Raw genomic sequence first — 26,276 nt, forward strand, 5'->3', positions numbered from 1 at the left:
TCGAGTCCAGACTTCTCATAATAAGAGCCCGACAGAACGCGAACAAGCAGCAGACGTTGATTTTTGCACTGTTCGCCGCGTGACTGAAGAGCAAACATGCTGATTAAGAGGCGCAAACTATCATATTTCGATGCAGAAATGCAATACTAGCCGCGCAGCCGATCCGTCGCCGAACATTTCCCGCTCCACGGCCGCTGCGCATCGCTTTGGCCCATATCTAAATGCGATAAACTTGTGGAAACTTGTGCCGCTGCATTTCTTCAGCGTTGCGGTTCAACCACCCGCACCACAGCTCGCCGGAATATTGCAAAATGCGTTCAAAAACGCTCAAGCATGGCATACCCAAGGCACACGGTACCGGCTTTTGCCTACACAACGAAAGTCACTGCTGACTCTAGCGCCGCCGCATCAATATTTGGGGGCCGGGTTTTAAAAAATTCCTATGTAAAATCTACTACCCCATTCGAGCTGAAATAATGTTCACAAAGTAGCAAAATGTGCTCTACGTTATCTGATAAGTGATTCAACATCGGTACTTGCCTAGATTTTCCGGAATGGACAGAAAACTGCTCTCGGCGGCGTTCACATTTTTCGCAGAAGCGAGTCGAGAAGCTGCGTTGACATGGTGCGCCATCTGTCGAGCGGCGAGGCGACCGCCATCTCCGGCAAGCGCGCCAACTCCGGGTTTTACAGAGATTTTACATAGGAATTTTTTAAAACCTGGCCCCCAAATATTCAAGACCCTGTATAATTCCTCGAGTATATCGCTTTTATTTCTATATAACTGTCGCATAACTGCTGTATAATACAGAGTTGTCTCGCTATAATATTTTTTGCACTTCCTGCATGGGCCCAAGTCTAGCCGAGAAGGCTAAGGGCCCAGATGATTCGCATGCATTCTTTTTACTAACCGTTTGAATAAAACTGATTTTAATTTGATTTCATTTGATTGAGTCGGACGGCCTCGCTTCCTTAGAGTATTCTGTTGCTAACTGGCGTTATTGTTGTAGCAATAACACCAGCTAACAATCATTATTGTTGTTTGTGTCAGCCAGAGCGTCTTTCCTTTGTTTCCCTCAGAGCAAGGCCCGCCGTGGTCTGCGTGTGCTCGGTAGCGCTCGCGACCACGGGGTGGGGTGCGGTGGCTTTCAATTGTGCCAGGAGCGGTTAAACGGGGAGAACGTATTTATCCCCTATATAAACGCCACCACTCGCAGGGGAAAAATACGCGCTGGCAAGAAATTTTTGAGGAAATGACATTTCACAAATATCACATCTCTGCATATCCGTACAGGCATATTTTCCTGAGGCTGCTTCTAGTCAGTGGACCAGACAGTTATTACATTTCGAAAATACTCGCTTAAACTTATCAGGTGATAACAAGTGTGAGAGAACGCTGGGCACGAACTCTGTTGAGCAAGAAAGGCGACTAAACCGAGCACTAACCTGAAGATCTAATCTTGATGTTCGTAAGATCTTGCTTTTCTTGATCTCACACGCGCTAATTTTGCAATTAGCTGTTCAGAGATGCTACCATTCCTTCTGCAGCGCCTTCGCAAACAGTTTGTTTTTGTTGATAAACGTGAGATGGCACTTAACATAAGTAGGTGCGATTGCGTCGCTACAGAACCCAATTTAGTCGGTTTTGGGGAGGGTCATTCGTGCCCTGTGCACAAATTCATTCTTCTATCCTCGCGTGCTGGCCGTTGAGACCTTGCTCTCATAGCTGCGCAGCTTCTTTAAGCAGTTATTTTTTTGTCCTGCACCCTGTTAACAAAGAGGTGTGTGGGTCTTTCCTGCATCGTTCGCACAATTTTTTTGATAGAGTCATTTTGAACGCAGCCGCGGCTCTAGAAGGAGAACTTTAAGTCGCAGTCAACCCAGCAAATAAATCTAGTGATATAGAGAACTTTAATTAAGCTCCATCTTGGATACGTCTTTATAACGGGGCGTCCATACTCTCAGGTTTTGAAGCAATAGGTTAGAAAACATACCGAGAAGGTCGGTAAGCTTCGTATTCAAGTCCTTCAGCTGGCGAACATCACAGAGCGTATTTTTAAAATTCCAAAGCCACTTTCTGCGAAAAAAATCATCATCAGCCTGACTATGCCCACTGCAGGGCAGAGGCCAATCCCATGCCAGCGCCCGCTGCGGCCACATTATCCCTTCAAACTTCAGATTACCATCCGCCGACTTTCTGCCGCCCCCTCCTACGTTTGCCTTCTCTTGGAATCGACTCCCTTACCCTTAAGGACCAGCGGTTGCCCTGCCTTCGCATTACATGCCCCGCCCAAGCCCACTTCTTCCTCTTGGTTTCGACTGGCATGGCATTGACTCGCCCACTTTTCCCGCTTCCGGTCTCTTAACGTTACACCTATCATTTTCGTTTCGATAGCTCGCTGCGTTGTGTTCAGTTTAAGCTGCACCATTTCCGATTGCCACAACGTTTCTGCCCCATCGTGGCAATCGGAAATCGTAACATACGGCCCTTACATATATACTCTTCTCTTGAGGCATATCGGTAAACTGCCATTCTTTCATTTATTTATTTATTTATTTATTTATTTATTTATTTATTGCAGATACCTGCAGCGCCCAAGGGCATTATTGCAGGGGGAGGGACACAATAACTTCTGCTCATTTGGCCGAAAGTACACATAATAACAGAAATACAATCACACAACTAATAGATGAGGAAAAGCATGCACTGAAGGAAGACAACCACGCTCCACAAATAAAATAACACTAATGAAGTTCTAGCGCCCGGCGCCGCTATAAAGCGCAGGCGCTGAGATCGGCGTTCCCGCGAGAGAAGAAAATAAAGATGGACAGCGCGTGCTGGGCGCACGCCCGGCACGGGCAGTCCGGAACTAGAAGCCTGCCACGCTGGTCGTCTCTGTCTGGTGCTCCGCTGCGACCCCGCTAATACCTCAACAGTGGTGACCCGGCGAACCGTGCCTTCTTTCCCAGCGGCGTTCCAGCATGGCGTACTGGCAGCACCCAAGTTTCGACCCGCCGCTCCCGGCGTTCCGGCCTGCAGGCGTCGGCGGGTGGTTCGCCCAACTGGAGGCTGCGATGTACCTGAACGGCATCACCATCCAGCCGTTCAAACACGAAGTCCTTTGTGACATCCTCCCAGCCGACCTCCTGCGTCGGCTCACCTACTCTGCTTTCGGCGGCCGGCCATACGATGAGCTGCGTGCGGCCGTCTTGGCGTACTTCGGCGCCTACTACGTTCCGCCGCCGCTCTACGACGCAGCGGACTCGTTTTCGCCGCCGCCAGCCTCTGGCCCTGCACCGGCCTCGCTCGCGCCCACGCAGCCGTCATCAGAACCCGGCCCGCCTCAGCAGCCCCTCGCCGCCTCGCCGCCACTCACGTCCAGCGTCTCCAGCCCGGCTGTCTCTCTCGACGCCAAGCCAGGTGGGATCCGCACGAGCTCCGCCTCGCGTCCTGCTCCCACTACTATCCGACCCGCGCCTCTGGCTCTGCCTCCTTGCGCTTCAGTGGCGTTGTCGCCAGAGCCTCCTGCAGCCAAGGACGACTCTGCGGTAGCAGCCGTGCCGAGGCTTCCGGCATCTCCATCTACCTCGTCACTATCGCCAACAGCTCTGCAGGCCTCTTCTGTGAGGTGGAAGCCGTCGCCCGCTGATGCTAAAGAGCCCTCGACAACGACCAAGCCTGCTTGTCACACTCCCAGCCCCTCAGAACGTCCGCAGAGCACTACTCGTCATCAGGAGCAGGATGAGAAAGCCAACCCGATGACAGCAGTAACAAGCACGGCGATCGCCTCCAGCCCCACTTTGCCTGACACAGTTCCTGACCCAGTGTCAGCGCTTGCTCTCAAGCCCGACCATGCCCACACGCGCATCAGCACTGGCCAGTCGCTCCGGACGGCCACTCCCGATTTACCCCAGCACCTGGAATTGAACCCAGCAACTTCCTCCGTCATCACCACAGCTGTCACCGTTGTCTCGTCGGTCACACCTGTGCCAACCCTAGTGGCCGGACCGCTCTGCTCGCGCCCTACATCAGGGGCACCTGAGCCATGTAAGCCAGCCATTTCCACCTATTTGGACGACTTGAAGCTGGCGCTACAGCAGCGACATGACACCACGCTAAAGACCACATCTGTCCACGGAGCCGTTTCGACCGCTCCCTTGCTTGTGACAGCGTACACGGCGCGTCGGATCCCCATCGACATCAGCTGCAATGTTCCAGCACCGATGACGCTTGTGTCCGCGGGCAGCACTGCAAACAGTGACGGCCCGACCATGGTCTTCCCTGCCCCCATGTCCTTTGTCAGCTCGGCACCCTGCATCATTCGCCCCTTGCGCAGCAGCCAGGCTCGTCCACCTGAGCCGGCGCACTCCACCCGACTGCTCTTCCCGGCCCCTGACCTGAACTTACCGGACCTTGTAGCGACCCCGTGGGGACACTGTTACTCTAGCTGCCTGCTTGCCTGCCGTGGCTACTCCCTCTCTGCCCCGTCGGCACGTACATTCCGACGTTCCGTCTAGGCGGGGGGCCCTGTAGCGCCTGGCGCCGCTATAAAGCGCAGGCGCTGAGATCGGCGTTCCCGCGAGAGAAGAAAATAAAGATGGACAGCGCGTGCTGGGCGCACGCCCGGCACGGGCAGTCCGGAACTAGAAGCCTGCCACGCTGGTCGTCTGTCTGGTGCTCCGCTGCGACCCCGCTAATACCTCAACAAAGTGAAAAAGACACGCGCAAGACAACTGCGCGCCACGTCACACGTCCGATAAGAATGCGCGGAATTGACCTTCCGTGCAGCACTCAGTGACGCCGGCTGGTAGCCTGTTCCACTCATTGATCGTCCGTGGAAAGAACGAGGTTTTGTAAACATCTGTGCGACACTTAATCTCTCGGACCTTCCACTGATGATCACCTCGTCTACAAAAAAAAATGAGGTTGAAGCAGATACCGGTCTTTGTCAATGCTCAGCTTTCCAAAATAGATGCGATGCATGATTTGTAATCTCAAATGTTTCCTACGGTTAGCTAAAGATCCCCAGCCAAGGTGGTTTTTAAGAGACGTGACACTAGTTGAGAAGCTGTAATTATTGGACACAAATCTCGCAGCATTATTTTGGACGCGCTCGAGCATATCACATAAGTAAGCAAACTGGGGGTCCCATACAGGGCAGGCATATTCAAGAATTGGTCGGATGTAAGTGAAATACAGGAGTTCTTTGACATTAGACGGTGCTTTATTGAAATTTCTTTTTAAGAAATTAAGCATTCTGCAGGCTTTGGATGTAGTGTACTCAACTTGCCTCGTCCATGTTAGGTTAGATGAAAAATAAACACCGAGGTACTTGTATTCAAGTACTTTTTCCAAGGGAACATTATGTAGTGAGTAATTTGTTTGTAATGGGGAATGCTTTCGAGTGAAAGAGGCAAATTGGCATTTTGTGGCATTCAAAGACATTTGCCATTTTGAGCACCAGGACTGGATGGAATCCAAGTTTCGCTGTAGTTTTAACGCATCAGAGTAATTTTTCACAAGAGTGTAAACGACACAATCGTCAGCATATAGCCGAACTTTGCAGGTAAGATCCAAAACAATATCATTGATATAAATCAGAAAAAGAAGGTTCCAAGAACAGACCCCTGCGGTACACCTGAGGAAACGTTTTCATAACCTGAGTGCAAACCATTAATCAAAACAAGCTGCATGCGGCCCTGAAGATACGAATGAAGCCAATCGATGACACTGGGGTGCAGACCAAGACAATTTAACTTATGTAACAATAGTAAATGAGGTACAGAGTCGAAGGCTTTCTTAAAATCTAGAAATACGCAATCTATTTGAGAGCCACGGTCAAAGGAAGAAACCAGATCATTACTAAACTCAAGCAATTCAGTAGTACAGGAAAAACCTGTCTTAAAGCCATGCTGAACTTCTGTAAAATACCAATGAGAGTCAAGGTGTTTTACGACTGCGCTATATGTTATGTGCTCCAACGTTTTACAGCACACACTCGTTAAAGAAATCGGTCGGTAATTAACAACAGAGCTTTTTGAACCACTTTTATGCACTGGTACTACAATAGCATTTTTCCAGTCATTTGGCAGAGACGCCGACTTAAGTGATGATCGGAACAAGATGACTAAGCAGTAAGATATTTCATTCGCGCAAGACTTTAAAACAAAGTTAGGAACACCATCAGGACCACCGGCAGAAGATGAATTGACATCACTAAGCAATTTTGACACACCTTGGTGAGTAAAAACCAATTCAGACATGGTTTCAGTGACAGATTCACGAGTTAACGGGAGTTCTCCGATGTAGTACATTGGCGCAAAAGAAGACTGAAAAAAAGCATTAAAGCAGCATGCCTTATCACCATCATTAGTAATAACTTCACCATCATGGTCTAAATTCGGTATTCCGACTTGTTCACGTCCATTGTGTTTCAAAAACGTCCACAATTCCTTAGGATTATTACGCAGTTTTGATCCCAAGTCATTCAAAAAGCTATCCTTAAGAGCTTTAATTTCAGTTTTTAGTGTACTGCCAAGAGCCCGAATCGACTGCAATACTGCAGGGCACCGATTTTTTTTTTTTATGATTCTAGAAGGCGATGTTTTTTCCTGATAAGCTGTCTGGTTTGCCGTGTGATCCACGGTTTGTCGCGGCGGCGCTTTCCGGAAAGGCTTTTAGATGGGATATATTGATCAATTAGGCATTCCAGCTTATTCTTGAATACTTCCCAAAGGGAACTACAATCTAAATTCTGGTTAAGATCAATAAATTCAGGAAGGAAAGACGCAAGTTCGTTCCTCATTGACGTATAGTCTCTCTTATTAAAAAAGAAAACCTTTCGTGGTCGACCTTTTGAAATTAAATAAAGAAAATGCCAAACATTAGCGACAACACAACTGTGGTCGCTTATTCCCGGTATGACCACAGTGTCACGCACTACTGAATGCCGGTTGCAGAACAGTAAATCTAACACTGAAGATGAGTGCTCAGTTTCTCGTGTAGGTTCAGTGACGTACTGATATAGGCCATTAGTAGTAATTAATCTGAAAGAACCTGGCAAATGCGCTGCACCCCATTCTTATTATTGCAGTTATTTCCCTGTCATGGTCCAGATCAGCGGTCACTACCTGCCCTAAGTAGACGTATTCCCTTGCCACTTCCAGCGGCTTGCTACCAATTGTAAAGTGCTGCTCACCTGCGAGACATTTGAACATTACTTTGGTTTTCTGCATATTGATTTTTTAGACCCACCATTCGCCTGTGCCTGCCTAACTCATTGATCATTCTTTGCAGTTCATCTACCGAGTGACTTAGCAAGGCAACGTCATCTGCGAATCGCAGCGAGCTATGGAAAGAAAAATGGTAGAAGTAACGTTAAGAGACAGGAAGAGGGCAGACTGCGTGAGGGAACAAACGCGGGTTAGTTACATCCTAGTCAAAATAGAGAGGAAGAAATGGGGCAAAGCATGTAATCTTAAGGAAAGATAACCGCTGGTCATAAATAAGGGTAACGGAGTGGATTCCAAGAGGAGGCAAGCGTAGCAGGGGGCGGATGAAAGGAGGAGATAACTGCCACCCTCCAGTTAATACTGTAGAATTCCTCTATGTTGGCAGCTATATCCAATTTGATGAGGAATCCCACACCAAGTTCTCGTCTGTCCGCCAATCCGCAATACACAGTACGTGCCTACCCCTTAGTAGTGTATACGCTTCATCTGTCCTCCTCACCTTAATAAGGCGTGTGAAATCCTATTTATTACGCTCTAATTCCTCGAACAGCACTCCTAGGCTAGCCTCACTGATTTTAGCTTTGAACCTTGCCGCATTCGGCTTGTAATCGCATCGCGTCCGGAGGCAGAGATTTTTAGCATCCTCCACTGCGTCACAGGTCTGACCGCAGTCTTGGTGATCTACTGCGCATCGGCTGGACACTGAGGGCTGCGGGTTAACTGGTTAGCTCATAAACGCGGTTGTGGCCAAGTGCTACACCAGGGCGGTCAAATCCTGTTGTGCTAAGAGAGTGCGTTGTCTGTCAGGTCGCACCCGAGGCCTGGTTATGCAATTCCACCGATACGCGGAGTTCTTTTCTTTTCTAAATCTGCTGTGGAATTGCGTGGCACCGATAATTCGAATCAAGGTCCTCAGCAACCCATGAAGATCGCACTAATGTTGCCGGCATATTCAGTGCACCCTTTTCAAAAAAGACAAAAAGTAAAGTTGCAGAAAGCGTGCCCTTCTCAGTGCTACGCCCTTACCGGGATGGTGTAGGACCGGACGTCAGACTGTAGTGATGCAAAACCATCGATAGTACTATCGATACTATCGATAGTTGAGTCACTATCGAACTATCGATGGTAAAAAGACTATCGATAGTATTGTCGATAGCGCGCGCTACCGATGGTACTATGATAGTACTTTCGTCAGTAGTATCGATAGCACAATCGATAGTACTTTCGATAGTTATGTTGATAGTACTATCGATAGCCATTTCGATACTACTAGTTATATACAGTACTATCGATTCTAGAAAATCAACCAAACAACCACGCGTACCCACTGCATCCTGAACTTGGTTTCCCGAGTGTGGTATAGAGGTTATGGTAAGAGTAACTGACAGGACTCGCCCGTTTTCGCGGCCTACGCGTCACCGAGCTCTGCAGACGTTCCCTACGTAAAGTTGCTTGATAAAATGCTAGCGTGCGAAGGTCCTAGTTGCGACGCATGTGTGCGAAAAGCATTTCTGCAGTGGTTACGTCAGCAAGACGACGTCTGCAGTGCACGATGGTGTCGTGTAAGCCAGCACACTGCTTGTTCTTTCATCGGATGCAGTTCCAGGTATTTTTCCGAACTGTCCCAGTCCACGTTAAAGAACCACAGCTGGTCGAAATTTACCCCGAGACCTCCACCACGGCATCCCTCATAGCTGGGGTCTCTTTGGGGCGTTAAGCCTCATGAGGCAGTGAAACCAATCAGGTATCGCAATTTTTTTGGTTATATCTCTGGACAAAAAAATGCATAATAGCAATATTGTTACTATCAATACTCTTAAAATCGACAGTTTAACTATAGATAGTCTTGCTACCCATAGGCGTACTATCGATTCTACTATCGATAGCAATACTATCGATAGTATTATTATCGATAGTAGACTATCGATAATACTATCGATAGTGTATCGATAGTTTTTTTACACTATCGATAGTTTTAAAAAAAGCGATCGATACTATCGATATTCAATTTTCCGATAGTTTTGCATCACTACGTTAGAGTCGTCCTGGAATGCATCACTGACGACGCTAGCTTCTTTTTGCTATCATTTCTTTTCACCACCCGTGAGTGTGTGTATACATATATATGCAAAAGAGAATGGAAAAGAGAGAATGGCCGATATGGACATTAGCCCATCTCCGCTGGCGTAGCAACTGTCATCCGTGAACGCTGGATCTGAACACCGCACCCGAATGGGAAAACCGAGCTGCTAGTGCACCTTACGCGCAAATGGCCTAACAACGCAAATCGACCGTAATTTTTGTTCTCTCTAATCCACGCGTGGTTTACAATTACATTTTGGGTTGTTTTTTTTTCTGGTTTCTTTTCATCTGTTTTGATTGGCTTACGCCTGTGATAGCACTGTGATACGTGCACTGACATCGCACAGTTCACGGGCCTCTAGAATATTGCCTTCATTGAAATTCGGCCACCGCGGCCGGGATCGAACCCGCGTCTTTCGGGTCAGCAGCCGAGCGCTGTAACCACTGAGCCACCGAGGCGGGGCGAGTCCAAAATGATGAAATTAGGGTACACAGTGGCCGCTAGCAATCGAAAGACATTTGGCCTCATTTTTTTTTTACGTGTTCATCTAAGATCAAAAGGGACAGAGGTGACAATGCGCTCAGACGGAACCGATGGAGGGCGCAAAAGAGCACGCTTCTCGCCCATTTATGGAAACAAATCTTTTCATGCTTCCTCGTATGGCTTCTTGAAGGATTATCAACGGAGTTGAAAAGAATTATGCGAGGCTCAAGGGGTGACAAGGCTGGCAGGCCGGCCCCGCGTGGCTCGGCCCCGAGCGCCCTGAGGAGCGCGCTCTACGTCATCATTACGCTGCCGCTCTCAACGCTTGCATTGGATGACGCTTCCAGTCGTTGACATCTAGAAGGTTGGACGCAGGCGACGAGCTGCCATAGGACGTTGTGACGCTGTTCGCACTCACGCAGTGGATCGCACTCACTTTTCGCACATGTGTATAAGGGCACGCCGTTCCGAAATCCGGCGCTGAATCCTGACGACGACGACAGCTCGCTCGCTTCCATCCTTCGGTAGACAGTGCCGAAGGGCAAAATCTTGCCGGTCCCTGGCTTTGCAACCAACGACACAGCACGGCCGATCCATTTGGATTGCGCATGCGACGGAGGTCACGACAGAAATCAGTAGCGAGGTGACTCCGAATCGCACCTCGATTCTCGATTCGGTTCGACGGCGGCGCCAGCGTAGTGACACAAGCCGTACGAGCAGACGACAACATTGTAAACCGGAAGTGCAGTACTGATTTCTGACACCGAACACAAAATAACCGCGTAAACATGCATATAAACGACAACTCTCCTTGCTGAAGTTCGAAATGTTTCCGAAAAGAGTGAGAATGTGAAGTACCTGGAGCTTTTAGTTTGTTAAATGCGTGATTTCATTTTGGCACGGCGAACCAATGATGGCCCTGCGCTTGTGACGTAACGAGCACTAAAATGACGCAATGAGAGCGGATTCTAGCGGAAGTTCCCCGCCGCTGGTCGCCGCGAGGCTCGGGAGCGGTAGTTTTAAAAATGTATTGTTAATTATCTACTCGTTTTTGATGTATTGTACGCGGCATGAACGTTCAGTGGTCTATATGCTCTACATAATGCAAGTATTTTTTTGGCCAACTTCAGACACCCCTTTCTGGCACCCTTTAATGAGGCTGGATGCACATCGGACGCGCGTCATTCGTATTTCCCCGTACACAGAGCCAGATTCCGGACTCTCGGCGTTAAAATAAAGTCAAAACGACTTGAGTTGACCACTAAGCTAGTGTTCTCGCTTCTCGTTCACCGGTGCTGCCCTTGAGCCATAAAAACCCATCACTTCACTTGAACTGTACGTTTTTCCAAATGAAATAAAAATATGCGGGCCTCATGAGTGCCACCAAGACACCGCTGCCCTTAATGAGCCTCCAAGCAGTTCGGCTTCGCATCAGAGACGAACTCACCTCCGTACGAGAGATGAACCTGCTCTGGCTCCACATATAGGACGGGGCCGCCATCGGCGACATTCACCGACGCGACGGCGGCGAACAGCCACAGCACCCACAGCATCGCGTTGCTGGTCCGTCGTCCTTTCTTCTATTATCGCGGACGCAGAAGGACCACCCGACAGCACCGCGCGGCCCGATCAACTGTCGGGCACGTGATAGGGAGGAGAGATCGGCGGCGCTTTTATCGAGCGCGTCACGGAAGCAACGATAGCCGGACGCGAAAGGAAACCTAATCTGCGCGCTTCCCTCTGTTCGCGCAAACACTAGAGCGCTTCGACGATGACGCACGGGGGCTTCGGTGAAGGGCCACGGCACGCTGACTGGCCGTCGGACACGCTGAGTTGGTCTTCTGCCGGAAAACAAGGCGAATATTTGCTCTGTTCCACACCGCCACAGTTGCTTACGCAGCGCAGTGTTGAGCAGAAATTCCGCTACATACTCTACGCGCACCACAGCTAGTACTGGCTGGAATGGCAGGAGCTTGTGAGGATTAAAGCACACGGGGATTGACTGTCGCGGCTGCGATGACTTCGATGGCCACGGCGCTCCTGACCTCAAAAGAACCGGGTACTGAACGCCACCCGTCGCATATCCAAGGTATTTTATAAATAGTAGGGTCGACGGTGATACCCTGACTGGCAGGTATCGCTCCCCTCTAGCAAAAAGAGCTTCGTCATCTGTGCCCTAATGAGGTGAATGGCCTTTCGCTTTTTGTGCGTGGGTTTTTGCGTGTTCTTGAACTGTGTCGCAAGCTGCTCCACATTTTGGCGCTGCGCCACCGCGGTGGCTCAGTGGTTATGGCACTCGGCTGCTGACCCGAAAGACGCGGGTTCGACCTCGTCCACGGCGGTCGAATTCATGGAGGCGAAATTCTAGAGACCCGTTGTGGTCGAAATTTCCGGAGCCCTTCACTATATGGCGCCCCTCATAGCCTGAGCCGCTCTGGGAAGATAAGCCGCATAAACCAAACCAAACCATTTTCGCGCTGCTTTTCTTTTCACCTTAGATGTTTCAACATATTCCTGCCAAACTTTCGAACACGTTTTAATTGAGAATGTGCGGTACGCCCGTCGGTTCTCTTGGTGGGCTTTTTTTTTGCCTCCGCGCATCACGTTAAAAAATTCAGGGGGCACTTTGGCTCTCTAAAGTGCTGCAAGGCGGAAGCTTATCCTGGCGCACTGTTTGTTTTTTATTTTTCATGTTTTGTTTTTCACTTAATTTTCTCATTTTATTTGTATTTTGTTTCTTTTCTTACTTTTATTGTTTTTATTTTTATTGTTTTAGTATTATTTTCCGCATTTTTCATTTTGATTTTTTTGTTTCTTTGTTATCTTTATTGTTTTATTGGTTTTTAATTGTTTTATTTTATTTGTTATTCTTGTTTCCATTCTTATTTTTGTTCCTTATTTCTTATTTTTCCAGTTTTACTTTACTTCATTTTTTATCTTTATTTTCTTATTTTTATTGTTCTTTATTTTTTATATTTTCGCTTTATTTTGTTTTTATTTCTGGTTCCTAATTTTATTTTTATTGTTTCTTATTTTTAATTTTTCATATGTTTATGTTATTTTATTGTTTATTCTTGTTCCTTTTCTAATTTTAATGTTTTTTTATTTTTTCTTTGCGTATTTTTATTTCATTTACGACAGGCATGCATTCAGTAGATGCGCCTTTATTCATGCTCAAACCTTGAGCATTCGTGGCAGAGTGGTAGCGTCTCCGCTTCAAATGCCAGAGGCCCTGGTTCGATTCCCAGCCTCCACGCAGTTTCTTTCTTAGTGACGCCGAAACGCGGACAAATCTGCCGACACGGCTGCTAACGACAGTATGAGGCATTAAAGGCCGTAATGGTTTCAACTCTTAGTCAAATTCTTGATCTAGGCACTGCTACTAAATCAGCAAAATAGGGGAATAGGTAGGCAGCCTCTTTCACATATCTTGCTTGAATGCCAATTTGCAAGCGTCCTATACTCCTCGCAGTACGGTGTGGAGGGACGCCAGCAAAGCACCCACCAGGTGAGAGCAGGGCGTCCTTCGCGGCGTCCGCCACTTGTCCCATCCCCGATAAGATAATACCTTGCCGCCAGTGAGCGTGATTTCGCGCCGGCCACATTGTTTCGCCACAGCAGTGTGGAGTTGTTTTCAATCATTTCCTCTCTTTGGAACAAAGCCAATATTCCCGCGCCCTCAGCTAGACGAAGCGACGAAAAACGATGCACACACTACTGAGCTCCACTGCTTAGCGCATAAATTTCAGGCGAGAGTCCGTTGACTGCGCGCTGTGTTGCTCTGCTTTGCTTTTTTTGCTTGCTTGGCGCAGAGCAGCTACACGAAGCACAACCAGGCACTCTATGCTGTGCTAAATAGGTACCATAAAAACAGGCGATATTTTGACAGAGAAGGTTAGAAACTGCGCAAAAGGACGGGACAACGAGGAAAAGATACGAAGGCTGACAACTGTTTACTCTAGGAAGGAAAAGCACACATATTTAAGGCGGGAACCAGGGCGCGCGACCACATTTGTCACTCGCACATGTACACATAAACAGAGGGGAGAAAAATCTACCATATTACTGGCAAAAATGCTTGAGGCCAGGTGAATCAACCAAGGAAATCTGAAATCGCGCCACACTGCATTCAGATCTCACTGTCCTCTTCCTTTAGCGTAATTTCTAACCTTCCTCGAAAATGCACAAACTATCCCGCACGAACTTCCTACACGAGAATATTTTGACACTTCTTTATTTTTCTTTATTTCTTGCGCGCGGCGGGCGTTTCTGTGTTGAGCACGTCCAACTGACGAGCGCGGCGGCGGACACGAGTCTCTTCGCCAACCACCTGCTCCTCTTAGCTCTAACTTAGGCACCGTGAAGGTTCTGGAGTCGTCCCACGTCTGTCTCCAGCTTTCTGTTCTCCTTACAAGGGTGCTGTAGGGCTAGTTGGTTTATTATGAGAGGAAGGGACGAACACAGGACGATAAAGAGGACGATGAGATGACAGCGCCTGGGTCGTGCATCATCCTGCGTTCGCGCTTCTCCTTTCTGCATCTCCTTTATCTCAGCCATCGGCTTCATTCAAGCACGAATACCCAATAAAGTGTGGTAGCTTTGCCAAGTTTTCCGCCTCATCGTGCCGGTCGACACATCCAGGCCGTGCAAGGTTCGCACGCTGTTACCGGGTTGGCAGTGGCCAAAGTGGGGCGCTGAGCGGAGTAGGTAACGTGGATAGAAGACAGACGCAGAACACTGACTGCCCCTTATAAAAATTGTCTATAGACAGTCTATAGACTTCTTATTGACTCTATCGACTTCCTATGGATATTGCTTTTTGTCTATTAATAATCTATAGGCTGTCTATAAACAAAAGTCTACTAAAAGTGCATGGCCATAAATCAATGGATAGTCTTAAGACTGTCCATGGCATTTGTATTGCCTATTGACTGTTCTCTAGAAATTGTCTATAGACTTTATAGACAGAAATCTATAGACACTCTATAGACTGTGCGATCGCACCTGCGAATGGCCGCAAAGAACACACGTCAAGAGGGCGTGACCACCGAACTATGCAAAACAGTGCGTAAATAATTCGTCAATAAACAATAAGCACACCTGCCATTTTTCTGTGCACATGCCTCTCAGTCTTGTTTGTGTTTAAAAGGTCAAAGCTACGAAAACTCTGGGTCGTCCTTTTTTTCCTTTAAATGGTGTTTTGCTGATGCTGCAATCATGGAACACGGGTGTATAAGTAGCACACACAACACACCATGTATTTCAGAGAAGCCCGCCACTAATTACCAAAGACAGGTTTTTTTATTTTTTTTCACTAAAGACAAGCTTTTTGCGTTAACACGTTTTGGCGGGCTAGTTGGTTAAGTATCTTGAATAAACAGCGCGAACGAAGACGAGCACAAAAGCGCTGTGTCGTCCGTTCCCTTGTCTTTTGTGCTCGTCTTCGTTCGCGCTGTTTATTCAAGAAGCTTTTTGCGGGATATGTTTTCTCGTGTCAATCTTTGCCACGCTCTTGGCCACATCGCTGCTCTAGCGCGGGCGCCTTTTCCCTGCAGTGAGCGTAGTCAGGCTGATGATGATGATGACCTACAGTACGGAGTGACGAACGTCGCTGTTCGCTCTACACAGGCCCGCCATTTTCGTATGGCACGGGAAATGGCCCAAATTTGTTCGAGCCACTGCAGCGAGCGCTGCCGCGTCTTGCGCAATTCTAGAAACTGAGGCAGCTATTACTGACGGCCGGCTGTGAATCTCCAATTGCAATCCAGCGCCCATCTGTGACAGTTAAAAAGTTGACTATCGCAACTCAGTTATCCACTTTACTACTGAATATCATTTGCAATTGGTGGCGCGGTGCTGGAAGTAGTAAGAGAGTATGTCTATTGAGAGTAGGTAGTGCAGCTGATGCGGATCATGAAAGGGAAATAACTAGAATAATAAGAATGGGGTGTAGCACATATGGCAGGTTCTGACAGATCATCAATGGCAGTTTACCAATATGCCTCAAGAGAAAAGTACACAACAGCTGTATCTTACCGGTACTCACCTATGGGGCAGAAACGTGGAGGCTAACAAAGTGGGTTCAGCTTAAGTTAAGGACAACGCAGCGAGCTATGGAAAGAAAAATGATAGGTGTAACGTTAAGGGATCGGAAGCTGCCGGAGTGGGTGAGGGAACAAATGCGGGTTAATGATATCCTAGTTGAAATCAAGAGGAAGAAGTGGGCTTGGGCAGGGCATGTAATGCGAAGGCAAGATAACCGCTGGTCCTTGAGGGACACGGAGTGGATTCCAAGAGAAGGCAACCGTAGCAGGGGACGGGAGAATGTTAGGTGGGCGGATGAGATTAAGAAATTAGCGGGAATACGGTGGCCACAACTGGCGAAGGACAGGGTTAATTGGAGAGACATGGGAGAGGCCTTTGCCCTGCAGTGGGCGTAGTCAGGCTGATGATGATGATGATTCGCCTGCTTTCTAACATCCACTAAGTCTGGTATTACTGTAATAAGGGAGTAATTACTCATTAACATCCACTCGAGCGCAGCCATACGGCTACATAAGAAAGTTATGCAGATTTCTCAGAAACTTTGTAGTTGAAGAAAAATTCCTCTTGGTCCGGGGTTCGAACCCGGGACCACCGCGTCACCGGAGCAGTCGCTCCACCAGTTGAGGTAACCTGTACGGCAAGCTTATGGTAGGGCGAATGCGAATTGGTCAATAAATCGAAGTGGGAACAGTGTTGGTCTAATGTTTCAGGGGAATCACTCAAGGGGGAGTAATGCACCCCAAGGTGGAATATCTACTCCACCAGGGGAAATTTTCTTCAACCTTCTCGAACCGAATTACACAATCAAGTCACCTACTCTGCGCAAAGTACCCATGTCCTGTGCGCATACACTGGATTCGCGGCCATGCTCACGATCCACATAACATTCAAGCGGATGCTACCCTTACAAAAATGCTTCTTGAGACAGTGTTAAAGTTCGCATGAGCAGACTCAACATGCCATGTTGAATTTGTGTTGGCACCAGGATGGCCTAGTGTTGGAGAATTATTGAGACCGTGTTGAAACTCAGCGGGAAAGTGACCGCCGTGGTAGAGTTGAGCATTCTCAATAAAATTTCTGCATTGCTTTCATGTTCCGTTATGTTGAAATTACTGCGGTGAATCAACACATCATTCTGAATCTTGGCTGTGGTAAAAAAAAAAGAATACTAGGAATACATTCGTACTGCGCAAGATGGACCGACTGCCGATGCAATTTTCGGCGGTATATCCACATTTATTGCTGCAATTTCCCGTTAACGTGACGCTGACATCCCAGTCGTGTAGTGCTGCACACTGCACAAACACACGTATGTGTGTATATATGCATAAATACACTCTCGCTTATACATCTATCAGATAAAGAGCATGGAACAGTATTGCACACGAGTCTATAGAACGAACTAAGAGTTCATAACTTTTCAATCTTAAGCGCGAACTCGGCTTCACCCTTATATAGACCTATTCAGGGGTGTGCGGACCTGCGCAGGTAGTGGTCTGCCGGTCAGTAAAGTCATATTAATTATTACTATTAATATTTATTTATTTTATGCGTAGTAGAAGTAATCAAGTTAACATGCAGTGTTCTGAAGACCTTGATTCATTCAGAAACAACAGAAATAAAGTATTCATTAAGCGCCCTTTTTTATGAGCGCACATTAAAATCCTCCAAAGTAGGTATGCCTGAAAGAGCATATTGCACTACTAGCATTTTTTTTCTATGCAAGAAAATGAGTTTGAGCAGTTTACGAGAGTTCTAACAGTGCTGCATGCGTTCTTAATATGTATAATGTGATAAGGATCTGTATACGCAACGCATGTCGAACTGACTTCATTTAGTTGGGCTTGGAAACGGCTGCCTAGAGACTCAATAGAACTTAAATTCATTGCACATTACTCAACAATTGATGTGTTGACAGCGTTCAACTAAAATTTTGTATTGGAGATGTTGAGTAGCCTAACATACATTGGGTTCATGTTGGATTCCAGTTGATTCAACAAGGGCTCAACAAGGAATTGAAGCTCAAAAGTAATTTTGTAAGGGTATGACTCACCTTAACACATCAGACGACCCGCCAACTTCCCCTCTTCCCCCAGATCCGTTTCCGTCTCATATCTCCGATTCGCAAGCTCTCCGCCATCGAACACGCGCTCTAATATCTCCGTGTTCGCACCCTCTCCAGCTGGGGCGTAGCCGAAGGGGGGAGGGGGCTCATGGGTCTTCAGTCCCCCCCCTGCCCCCAAATATTTTTTCGAACCCTCACCTACCGCAGCATATCCCAAGTACATATCGCGACTTTTGCTATCATAGTTTTGTTCTTGTCTGGATTGTCTATCTTTCCGTGTGTAAAGTTTACTATCTGTGATTGCGCAAGATGTTTATTTGCCTTGTTCGACGCATTATATAGAGACTTTTGCTTAGATACGTAGATTTAATGAAGACATACGTGCATTTAAATATCTTGTTGCGAGGTTTTGTCTATACATAAAATGCTTTAATCCAGTGACACTTTTTTTGTCCTGTATCAAGTTGTATGTCCGCACTTCTAATGTATATTATGCAGAACTCCTCGTTTATACATGTGCTCGCTGTCGCAACTAAAATTTCGGCGCAATTAATCGCAATACATGACCGGTGACAGCTGCTGCTGCGCAGTACACTGGCACGAAAGATATCGCCATTGAGATTTTTCCCTGGCCGTTGCATACGTACAAAAAAAATTGGCTGTGGCTTTGCTTGGTTAAGCCTGGAAGATTGCGAAAGCAATACCTCCCTGGCTGCGCCTTGGTTCAGCTGGTAGCCGCATCAAGCGAAGTTGACCGGCGTGCTCGCCAGGCTGCCGCATAGGCACGTCGTTTAGCTAGCCGTTCTTCCCGTTCGTCGTCTGTATCTTCGGCGCGGCGCCGTCGCTTGGTCGCAGCAGATCGTTCCAGCCTCGCCTTGTGCACATCATCCGACAGAGCGCACTGAGAGGAGCGCAGCTGCCGCCCCCCCCCCCCCCCCCCCCCCGTTTTATCCCGCTCTAGCGAGCGCCCTCTCTCGGCAGCGGCGTGTAATGCTGTACCTCCACCATCGATGGCGCGAGCTGGGGCCCTGGCTCTAGGTCTGTCGTGACGTAACGCGGTCACGTGGTGGAGCGGCGCAGCTGGCATGTAAGCCTGTACCTCCGCCATCGATGGCGCGAGCTGGGGCTCCGTCTCTCGGTCTGTCGTGACGTCACACGGTCACGTGACGCGCCGCTGTGTAAGGAGGCGCCACGACCATCGATGGCAGAAAAGCGCAAGCAGTATTGCTTTCGCACTAAAATGTAAATGTTCTTGAACGACACAGAAAGATTCATTCAAATATTTCCTTCTACTTGCTCATTTCGTGGTCTTTACGTTTTTCATATCAGCGCCATCCACTGCGTTGCTGGTTTTAGACTGACATAGTTCTAGACTTCGTGCGATATTTTCTTTACTTATTAAATACGCAAGAACATGGAAACATTGGCATCAGTTATGTCTGCCACGATTTTTAAGACATATGAATTTTTTCTTAATATTTGTACTTACCTATATTCTGTATGCTCACCCTGCGAAAATCCCTTCCTGGGATTGCAGTATTAATAAATAAATAAATATGAATACATTCTTTTATTTTAAAAATTACATATTTCACTTGTCTAGACAGTGCGGAGCGTTATCTAATACACAATGGCATTTTCAATATGGCAATATCTCTCCACAAATTCTATGAGGAGGCCGCGCTGCAACGTGAGCCCCCCTCCCCGAACAAACTTTCTGGCTACGCCACTGCTGCCCCGTAGTCTTACTCGGCAGGAGGAGGAATCAGTGCGCCGGATTCGAGTAGGGGCGGCTCTGACCCATCTGTCCGTCATCGGTGGCGTGATAAAGATCCGCCAGCAACTGGCAGGTGCCCTCACTGCGGCGATGCACCGGACATTTGTGATGTGCGGCACTTGTGGATTTGCCCAGCGACGGCCCCTATTAAACAACGGCTCCTCATGCAGGGCGGCCTGAGGTAGAACCGCGAATGTGACTACGTGAAGTGGACTGTGGACAGTCAGTTCACCGGCAACCTCTGCGACTTGCTCACTCCTTCTTGACTTCTTCTGTGGCCTTCACTCCTTCTATTGGCTTCCTATCTCCTGCATTCCATTCGCGCATTCTCAACTTATGCCTCATAGCAGAATAAAAATCATTGACGGCACATGCGGGCATGATTTGTTCCGCACCGCATCGGCTTTCCAAATGTTGCAACATAGCATAGTGGGCGAGTTGGTATTGCATCTTTAAGGAACGAAACAGCGCAACTAAAACGGAGGACCAGAAAAAGATAGACACACGAACACGCGCTGACTTACAACTGACTGTTTTAATCGGAAAACCACATATATGCATGGTCTGTTCTGAAAGTAGTAGGACTGGTTTTTTCCTGGGTGAACGGGCGGACGAGAGGTGGTCTGCTCATGCAGGATCGTTGAAGGGGGATATTGGGAATGCAGGGGAAAATCGGCAGTCGGCTCTCGGCCGTTGAAGAGAGGATGTCGCTTGTACTGTGAACCCCTGTCGAAACGTCTCGTCACGCAGAATCGTCGAGCGTTTACTGCATCAGCGATACGCGATCAAATTTTGAGCAAATCTTGGTAAAACGGGCAAAAAGACTCACAACATGATTAAGGAGGCCTACGGTGACGCTTCCATGGGTAGATCAGGTGTTTTTGAGTGGCACAAGCTTTTCCGAGAAGGTAAGGAAAGAGTGGAGGAAGACGACCGCTTCAGACGCCCTTCGACCAGCAAGACCAACAAAAATGTGTAGCGACGGAAACATTTACTTAACAGTGATCGTAGAATGATATCAGAATGATTGCTGATGACTTCAGCATTCCTCAAACCCAAGTTTTTGGGATCGTGAAAGAAAACTTATCCATGAGGAAAGCGTGCGCGAAGTTGGTGCCGGGAGTGTTGTCAGAGGAGGAAAAGGCCAACCGGTAGGATCTTCTTCATCATCTGAATGAGGACCCCGATTTTTTGTCCAGCACAAGGCGGCAACGCTGCCTCAGCCCCCCTACAGCCTCGACTTGGCCCTGCCAGACTTTTTTCTATTCCCGAGAATAAAATCGACGCTGGAGGGGAAGCATCACGGATCGGTAGAGGTGGTTCAACAGGCCGTGACGAGGGAGCTAAACAGCATTCCGGTCCAGGCGTTCCTGGAGGCGTACGAAAACTGTAAAACTCATTGGCAGCAGCGTGTAGGTGCGGAAGGGTGCTACCTTGAAAAATTGTAATCATTTGTACTATTCTCTCGAATAGATTTTGTTTAAAAAAATCAGTCCTACTACTTTCACAACAGACCATGTATATAAAACATCTCTATATGTGGCGAACATTTGTGAAATGTTCGCCGCTTTTCTGAGTGTGCGCATGTGTATGCGTGTGCGTGTGTGCGCGCGTGTGTAAGTGCGTGTGTGTGTGAGTGCATGCGCGCGTGTGTGTGCATGTGCGTGCGTGCGTGCATGTGTGTGCGTGCGGGTGTTTGTTGTTTGTGTGTGTATGTGCGTGTGTGGGGGTGTGCACGTGTGTGTGCGTGTGTGTGTGTGTGCGTTTGCGTGCGTGTGTGTTCGTGTGCATGTGCGTGTGTGTGTGCGTGTGTGTGTGTGTGTGTGCGCGCGCGTGCGAGTGTATGCCCGTGTGTGTGCGTGTGTGTGTGTGTGTGCCTGTGCGAGTGTGTGCCCATGTGTGTGCGTGTGTGTGCGCGCGTTTGCGTGCGGGCGTGTGTGTTCGTGTGCATGTGCGTGTGTGTGTGCGCGCGTGTGTACGTGCGTTTGTGTGTATGTGCGTTTGTGTGTGCGTGCGTGAGCACTTGTGTATGAGCGTGTGTGTGTGTGTTTGTGTATACGTGTTTGTGCGTGTGTGTGTGTGTGTGTGCGCGCGTGTGCGTGCTTCTGTGTGTGTGCGTGCGTGTGTGCGCGCGCTTGTGTGTGTGTGTGTGTGTGTGTGTGTGTGTGTGTGTGTGTGTGTGTGTGTGTGTGTGTGTGTGTGTGTGTGTGTGTGTGTGTGTGTGTGTGTGTGTGTGTGTGTGTGTGTGTGCCCGTGTATGTGTGTTTGGTTTGGTTTATTGGGGTTTAACGTCCCAAAGCTACACAGGCTATGAGGGACGCCGTAGTGAAGGGCTCCGGAAATTTCGACCACCTGGGGTTCTTTAACGTGCACTGACATCGCACAGTACACGGGCCTCTAGAATATCGCCTTCATCGAAATTCAGCCACCGCGGCCGGGATCGAACCCGCGTCTTTCGGGTCAGCAGCCGAGCGCCGTAACCACTGAGCCACCGCAGCGGGGCGTGTGTGTGTGTGCGTGTGAGTGTGTGTGTGTGCACGCATGTGTGTATGTGCGTGTGTTGCGCGTGTGTGTGCATGTGTGTATGTGTGTATGTGTATTGCGTGTGCGTGTGTGCGTGCGCGCACGTGGGTGCGCGCGTGTGTATGTGCGCGAGTGTGTGCCTGTGTGTGCGTGTGTATGTATGTGCGTCTGCATGTGCGTTTGTGTGTTCCTGTGTGTGTGTGTGTGTGTGTGTGTGTGTGTGTGTGTGTGTGTGTGTGTGTGTGCGTATGTGTATGTGCGTTTGTGTGCGTGTGAGTGCATGTGTGTGTATGTGTGCGTGTTCAGTGTGTGTGCATGTTTGTGTGTGCGCGCGTGTGTTTGGGCGTATGTGTGTGCGCGCGCGTGTGTATGAGCGCGTGTGTGTGTGCGTGTGTATGTGTGTGTGTGTACGGGGCGCTTCTCCTAAGACTTTACAAAACATTTAAATATAGACTTGTTGAGTTAGAACAGAACTTTTTCCGAAATAGCGTTGTCAGCGGTGTAGTACTATCAAGACCAAAAATGACAGACCCCTGCCAGCGCGTGCCGATCCGCGTCGAACTGCATGCGAGCGCCGCCTGACGAAGCACTCCTGGTGCCGAGACCTCCACAGCGCATGCCATGCCGCGCGCTCCTTGTGATGGGCGCGCGCCACTGCGCCGGTATCGGCAGGGGTCTCTTATTTTTGTTCTCGATAGTGCATCGGCATACAGCTAAGATGTTCTATCTAGCAGGCTAGAAATGTACCCCTTTGTTTGAGCAGACACGTGTGATTTATGTCAGTGCAGATCAGAACGAGCGGGAAGCATTGGAAGCCTTTCTCATTCACTTGGAAAGGCAAACGTGCGTGAGCAAACCAAATGTTTATCTGTGCAATAAAGATTTGAGGTTCTTGTATCGGGAAGTGCCATCACGCATGCGATTCAATCGTGGATTTTTAATGCTCCTGATTGTCGCCTATAAATTCGTTGTTGTTCTCGAGAATAAAGTCAGTTGATGTCTAGCGCCTGTGTTGTCTTCTCTACCCTGTCGTCCTTGTTTTTTTGCCTCTACTACTATGTCCTCTCAAGACGGTGGGAGGAGTCGACCAACTTTTCAACCAGTCCCGTGGCGGCTTGCCGCTCCGCCATCGGCGGAGTGACACGTAGTGATCGGCGAAAGCAAAGAGTCCACACGTATTTTACTTCCTTGGGCCTAATTTGCAGCTCTGTAGTCTCTGACGAGATCTATTTCTTTCTTTCTTTCTTTCTTTTTATTTGTTGCATAGACGTTTGCCTAAGAAGGGGCTGAGACTAAAGACACAATGTTGCCTGACAGGGCCTCAGCCCCCTACTACATGACAAACAAACATACAAATTACAAATTATAAAAGTCCGGCGGGCCGGTACAAAATAGTATCGTTGATAAGGAAGAAAAAAACAAAATCAAAGAAAAGTAGGCCAAAAGTAAGCGTTATAAAGATAAAAATACATACAGAGGAAAATACATACACACTCAGCAAAAAAAGACAGAAGCGCTTGACAAAAATTTCCATCATAAATGTACGATGAGTATATAAATAAGAAACAAAGACCAAGACATACATGAAACACTACATCAAATAACAAAGTTCTACTTAATGCTTATTCTAGCCTACTGAAAAACAAGACATTATGTACATATAAGCACAAAAAAGAGTACAGAGATGCGAACACAGAATCAGTAACTGTGAAGAAAAAAAGAACAAAATAGACTACAACTTGCTCGCATAAGAAATTTTAGCGATTGCAATAGGTGACATCGCTGCAAAGAAGAGCTCCCTTACATTCGTTTTTGAAAGTGGAGAAGGGTTTACTGTAATTAATATTTATATCTCTTCCATTGAGAATTCTGATAACTTGAAAAGACAGTGCTTGACGATCATAATTTGTCCTTATCGTCGGCGTCTCTATTTTCGGGTCTCTGATAGCGTACAAGTTTACTCTGTCTGTGGATGTGACATACAAGCGATTTTTATGTATCCATTGTAGCAACTTAAAGTAGTATACCTAGTCTGCCCTCAGCAAATTGTACTTTAAAAAAAGTGGATGCGTTCTTAGTTCCCTTTTTTCGCCATGATAATTTTCGCATATGCGTAAGACTTTCTTCTGTAAAGTAATTAATTTTTTGTAATTAGATTCAGTTGTCGTACCCCAGACTAAAATACCATAACTAATTCTAGAATAGAATAGAGAATAATATAGTGTCCGCTTCATCCAAGATGGAATCAAGTGCTGGATTCTGTAAAGACAACCAATGATCCGTGATAAATCGGACTTAAGGCAACTAACATGGGCGTTCCAGGACAGATCACTGCTGAACCATACACCCAAGAATTTTTTGCTCAGTGACCTCCTCCAATAGGCTACCTTCATACTGATGCTTATAGGGTTCTGGTGCCTAACGCTTGTGGGTTTAAAAATTTCGTATTTAGATTTTGTTGTATTTAGAGTAATGCGATTGGCTTGTAGCCACCTGGAAAGTTTCAATAAGTAATCATTGACAGATTTTTCAAGGCATGTTTTTGTTGTTCCTGTAAACAATATATTCGTGTCGTCAGCATGCATGATTAACTGGGGGGATCCTGGTATCATAGTTATATCATTCACAGATATAAGAAAGAGTAAAGGCTCCAAAATTGATCCTTGAGGGACGCCGTGTTCTATCTTCATTTTACTCGAAGTGCGATCGTTTATGTCCACATACTGTGATCTGTCTTTCAGGTACGTTTGCAACAGCCTCAGCGCAACGCCCCGAATCCCGCAGATCTCTAGCTTTTTTATCAATATGTCATGTTGCACAGTATCGAACGCTTTCCGAAGATCTATAAATAGACCAAGGGTTAAGAGTTTCTTCTCTATGTTTTCAATAATTTTGTCTTTTATATGCATAAGAGCTTGTTCCGTAGACTTATTTGCTTGAAAACCATACTGTGCATCAGCTATTATTTTATGCTTCTGAAAAAAGCTGTTAAGTCTATCATTAATGACGCGCTCAAATATTTTTGAGAATACAGTTAGAACAGAGATTGGCCGGTAGTTATTGATATTTGTTGCACCGCCGCCTTTATACACTGGTAGTACTTTAGCTATCTTTAGGTCATCCGGAAACTCCCCAGTAAGAAGCATTAAGTTGATTATATAGGACAACACATGACTAATATGATTTGCAACATGTTTAATTGGCAAAGCCTTTATACCGTCATCTCCAGGCGCTACGTTACTTTTCAAGTTTCCGATTATTTTGCAAATTTCAGTTGGATTGCACGGAAAAAGCGAGATAGAGCTCATTGGACTGTTTGCATGTGTATAGTAGGACATGCTAGCAAGTGGGCCTGTATATTTCCCTGTGCTAATAAGCCTAAGATTCATTTCTTCAGCAAGCTGATCATCAGACAGACGTTCGCCATCGACTGTGATATCTGCTACACAATGGCTTGAGAGCCTTTTGTTCATTAGATCGTTAACCACCTCCCATAACCTTTTATAGTCGTTGCGAGCACGAAGAATTTGAGCCTGAAAGTACTCGATCTTTGCTTTTTTCAGGTCTGAGTTCAATTTGTTTCTGTACGATTTAAATTCTTCCAGTAACTGCAGATCACGACATTTAAGAAAAGCATGAAACTTCTTGTTTTTTTCTCTTATTCGTTTAAACAAGTCCACAGTCAGCCAGGGTTTCCGCATTCTTTTTCGTTTTGTTTTATGCTCGCGCAAGGGAAAAGCTGCATCGTAGCACTGTAGCAGCCTACTCAGGAATATTTTGTAGGCGACTGTAGCATTAGTTTCCTTGTAAACGTCGTCCCAGCTTTCTCGATTAGGCTGCAAAAAAGTCGCAGGCTTTGGTCATTAATTGTGCGATGCCAGCTACTTTCTTTGCTACTTTTATATTTACCAGTCACAGGGGGGCCCAAGCAGAATACTGGAAGGTGATCACTGAGGTCGAATATCATGACACCAGCAGAAATATCCTCACAACTCATGTTGGTAACACAGATATCCAGGGACGTTGCGGTATCAATAGTCACCCTTGTAGGTATTGTCACAACATTA

The 26,276-nt window shown here is 47.3% G+C and overlaps 2 protein-coding genes across 3 annotated transcripts in view; one reads left to right on the plus strand and one right to left on the minus strand.

The window, feature by feature from the left end:
- Nucleotides 1–11,446, minus strand: part of LOC149367679 (acid phosphatase type 7) — an 87,057-nt gene extending 75,611 nt beyond the window's left edge. Inside the window, exon 1 of the mRNA XM_089556858.1 lies at nucleotides 11,247–11,446. Within this exon, the coding sequence (XP_089412984.1) occupies nucleotides 11,247–11,352 (106 nt within the window). The 5' untranslated portion in view covers nucleotides 11,353–11,446. The remainder of the gene's footprint in view (nucleotides 1–11,246) is intronic.
- Nucleotides 11,447–11,568: 122 nt separating this feature from the next.
- Nucleotides 11,569–26,276, plus strand: part of LOC149367681 (transmembrane protein 117-like) — a 205,759-nt gene continuing 191,051 nt past the window's right edge. The window contains exon 1 of one of the 2 annotated variants that reach the window (XM_089556834.1): nucleotides 11,569–11,888. The gene's annotated coding sequence lies outside the window, so the exon portion shown is untranslated. The remainder of the gene's footprint in view (nucleotides 11,889–26,276) is intronic. The other variant, XM_089556825.1, reaches the window with a different exon arrangement.

Source organism: Amblyomma mixtum, chromosome 1 (assembly GCF_055824585.1).
Source record: "Amblyomma mixtum isolate Tamu chromosome 1, ASM5582458v1, whole genome shotgun sequence".
Classification (NCBI taxonomy): domain Eukaryota; kingdom Metazoa; phylum Arthropoda; class Arachnida; order Ixodida; family Ixodidae; genus Amblyomma; species Amblyomma mixtum.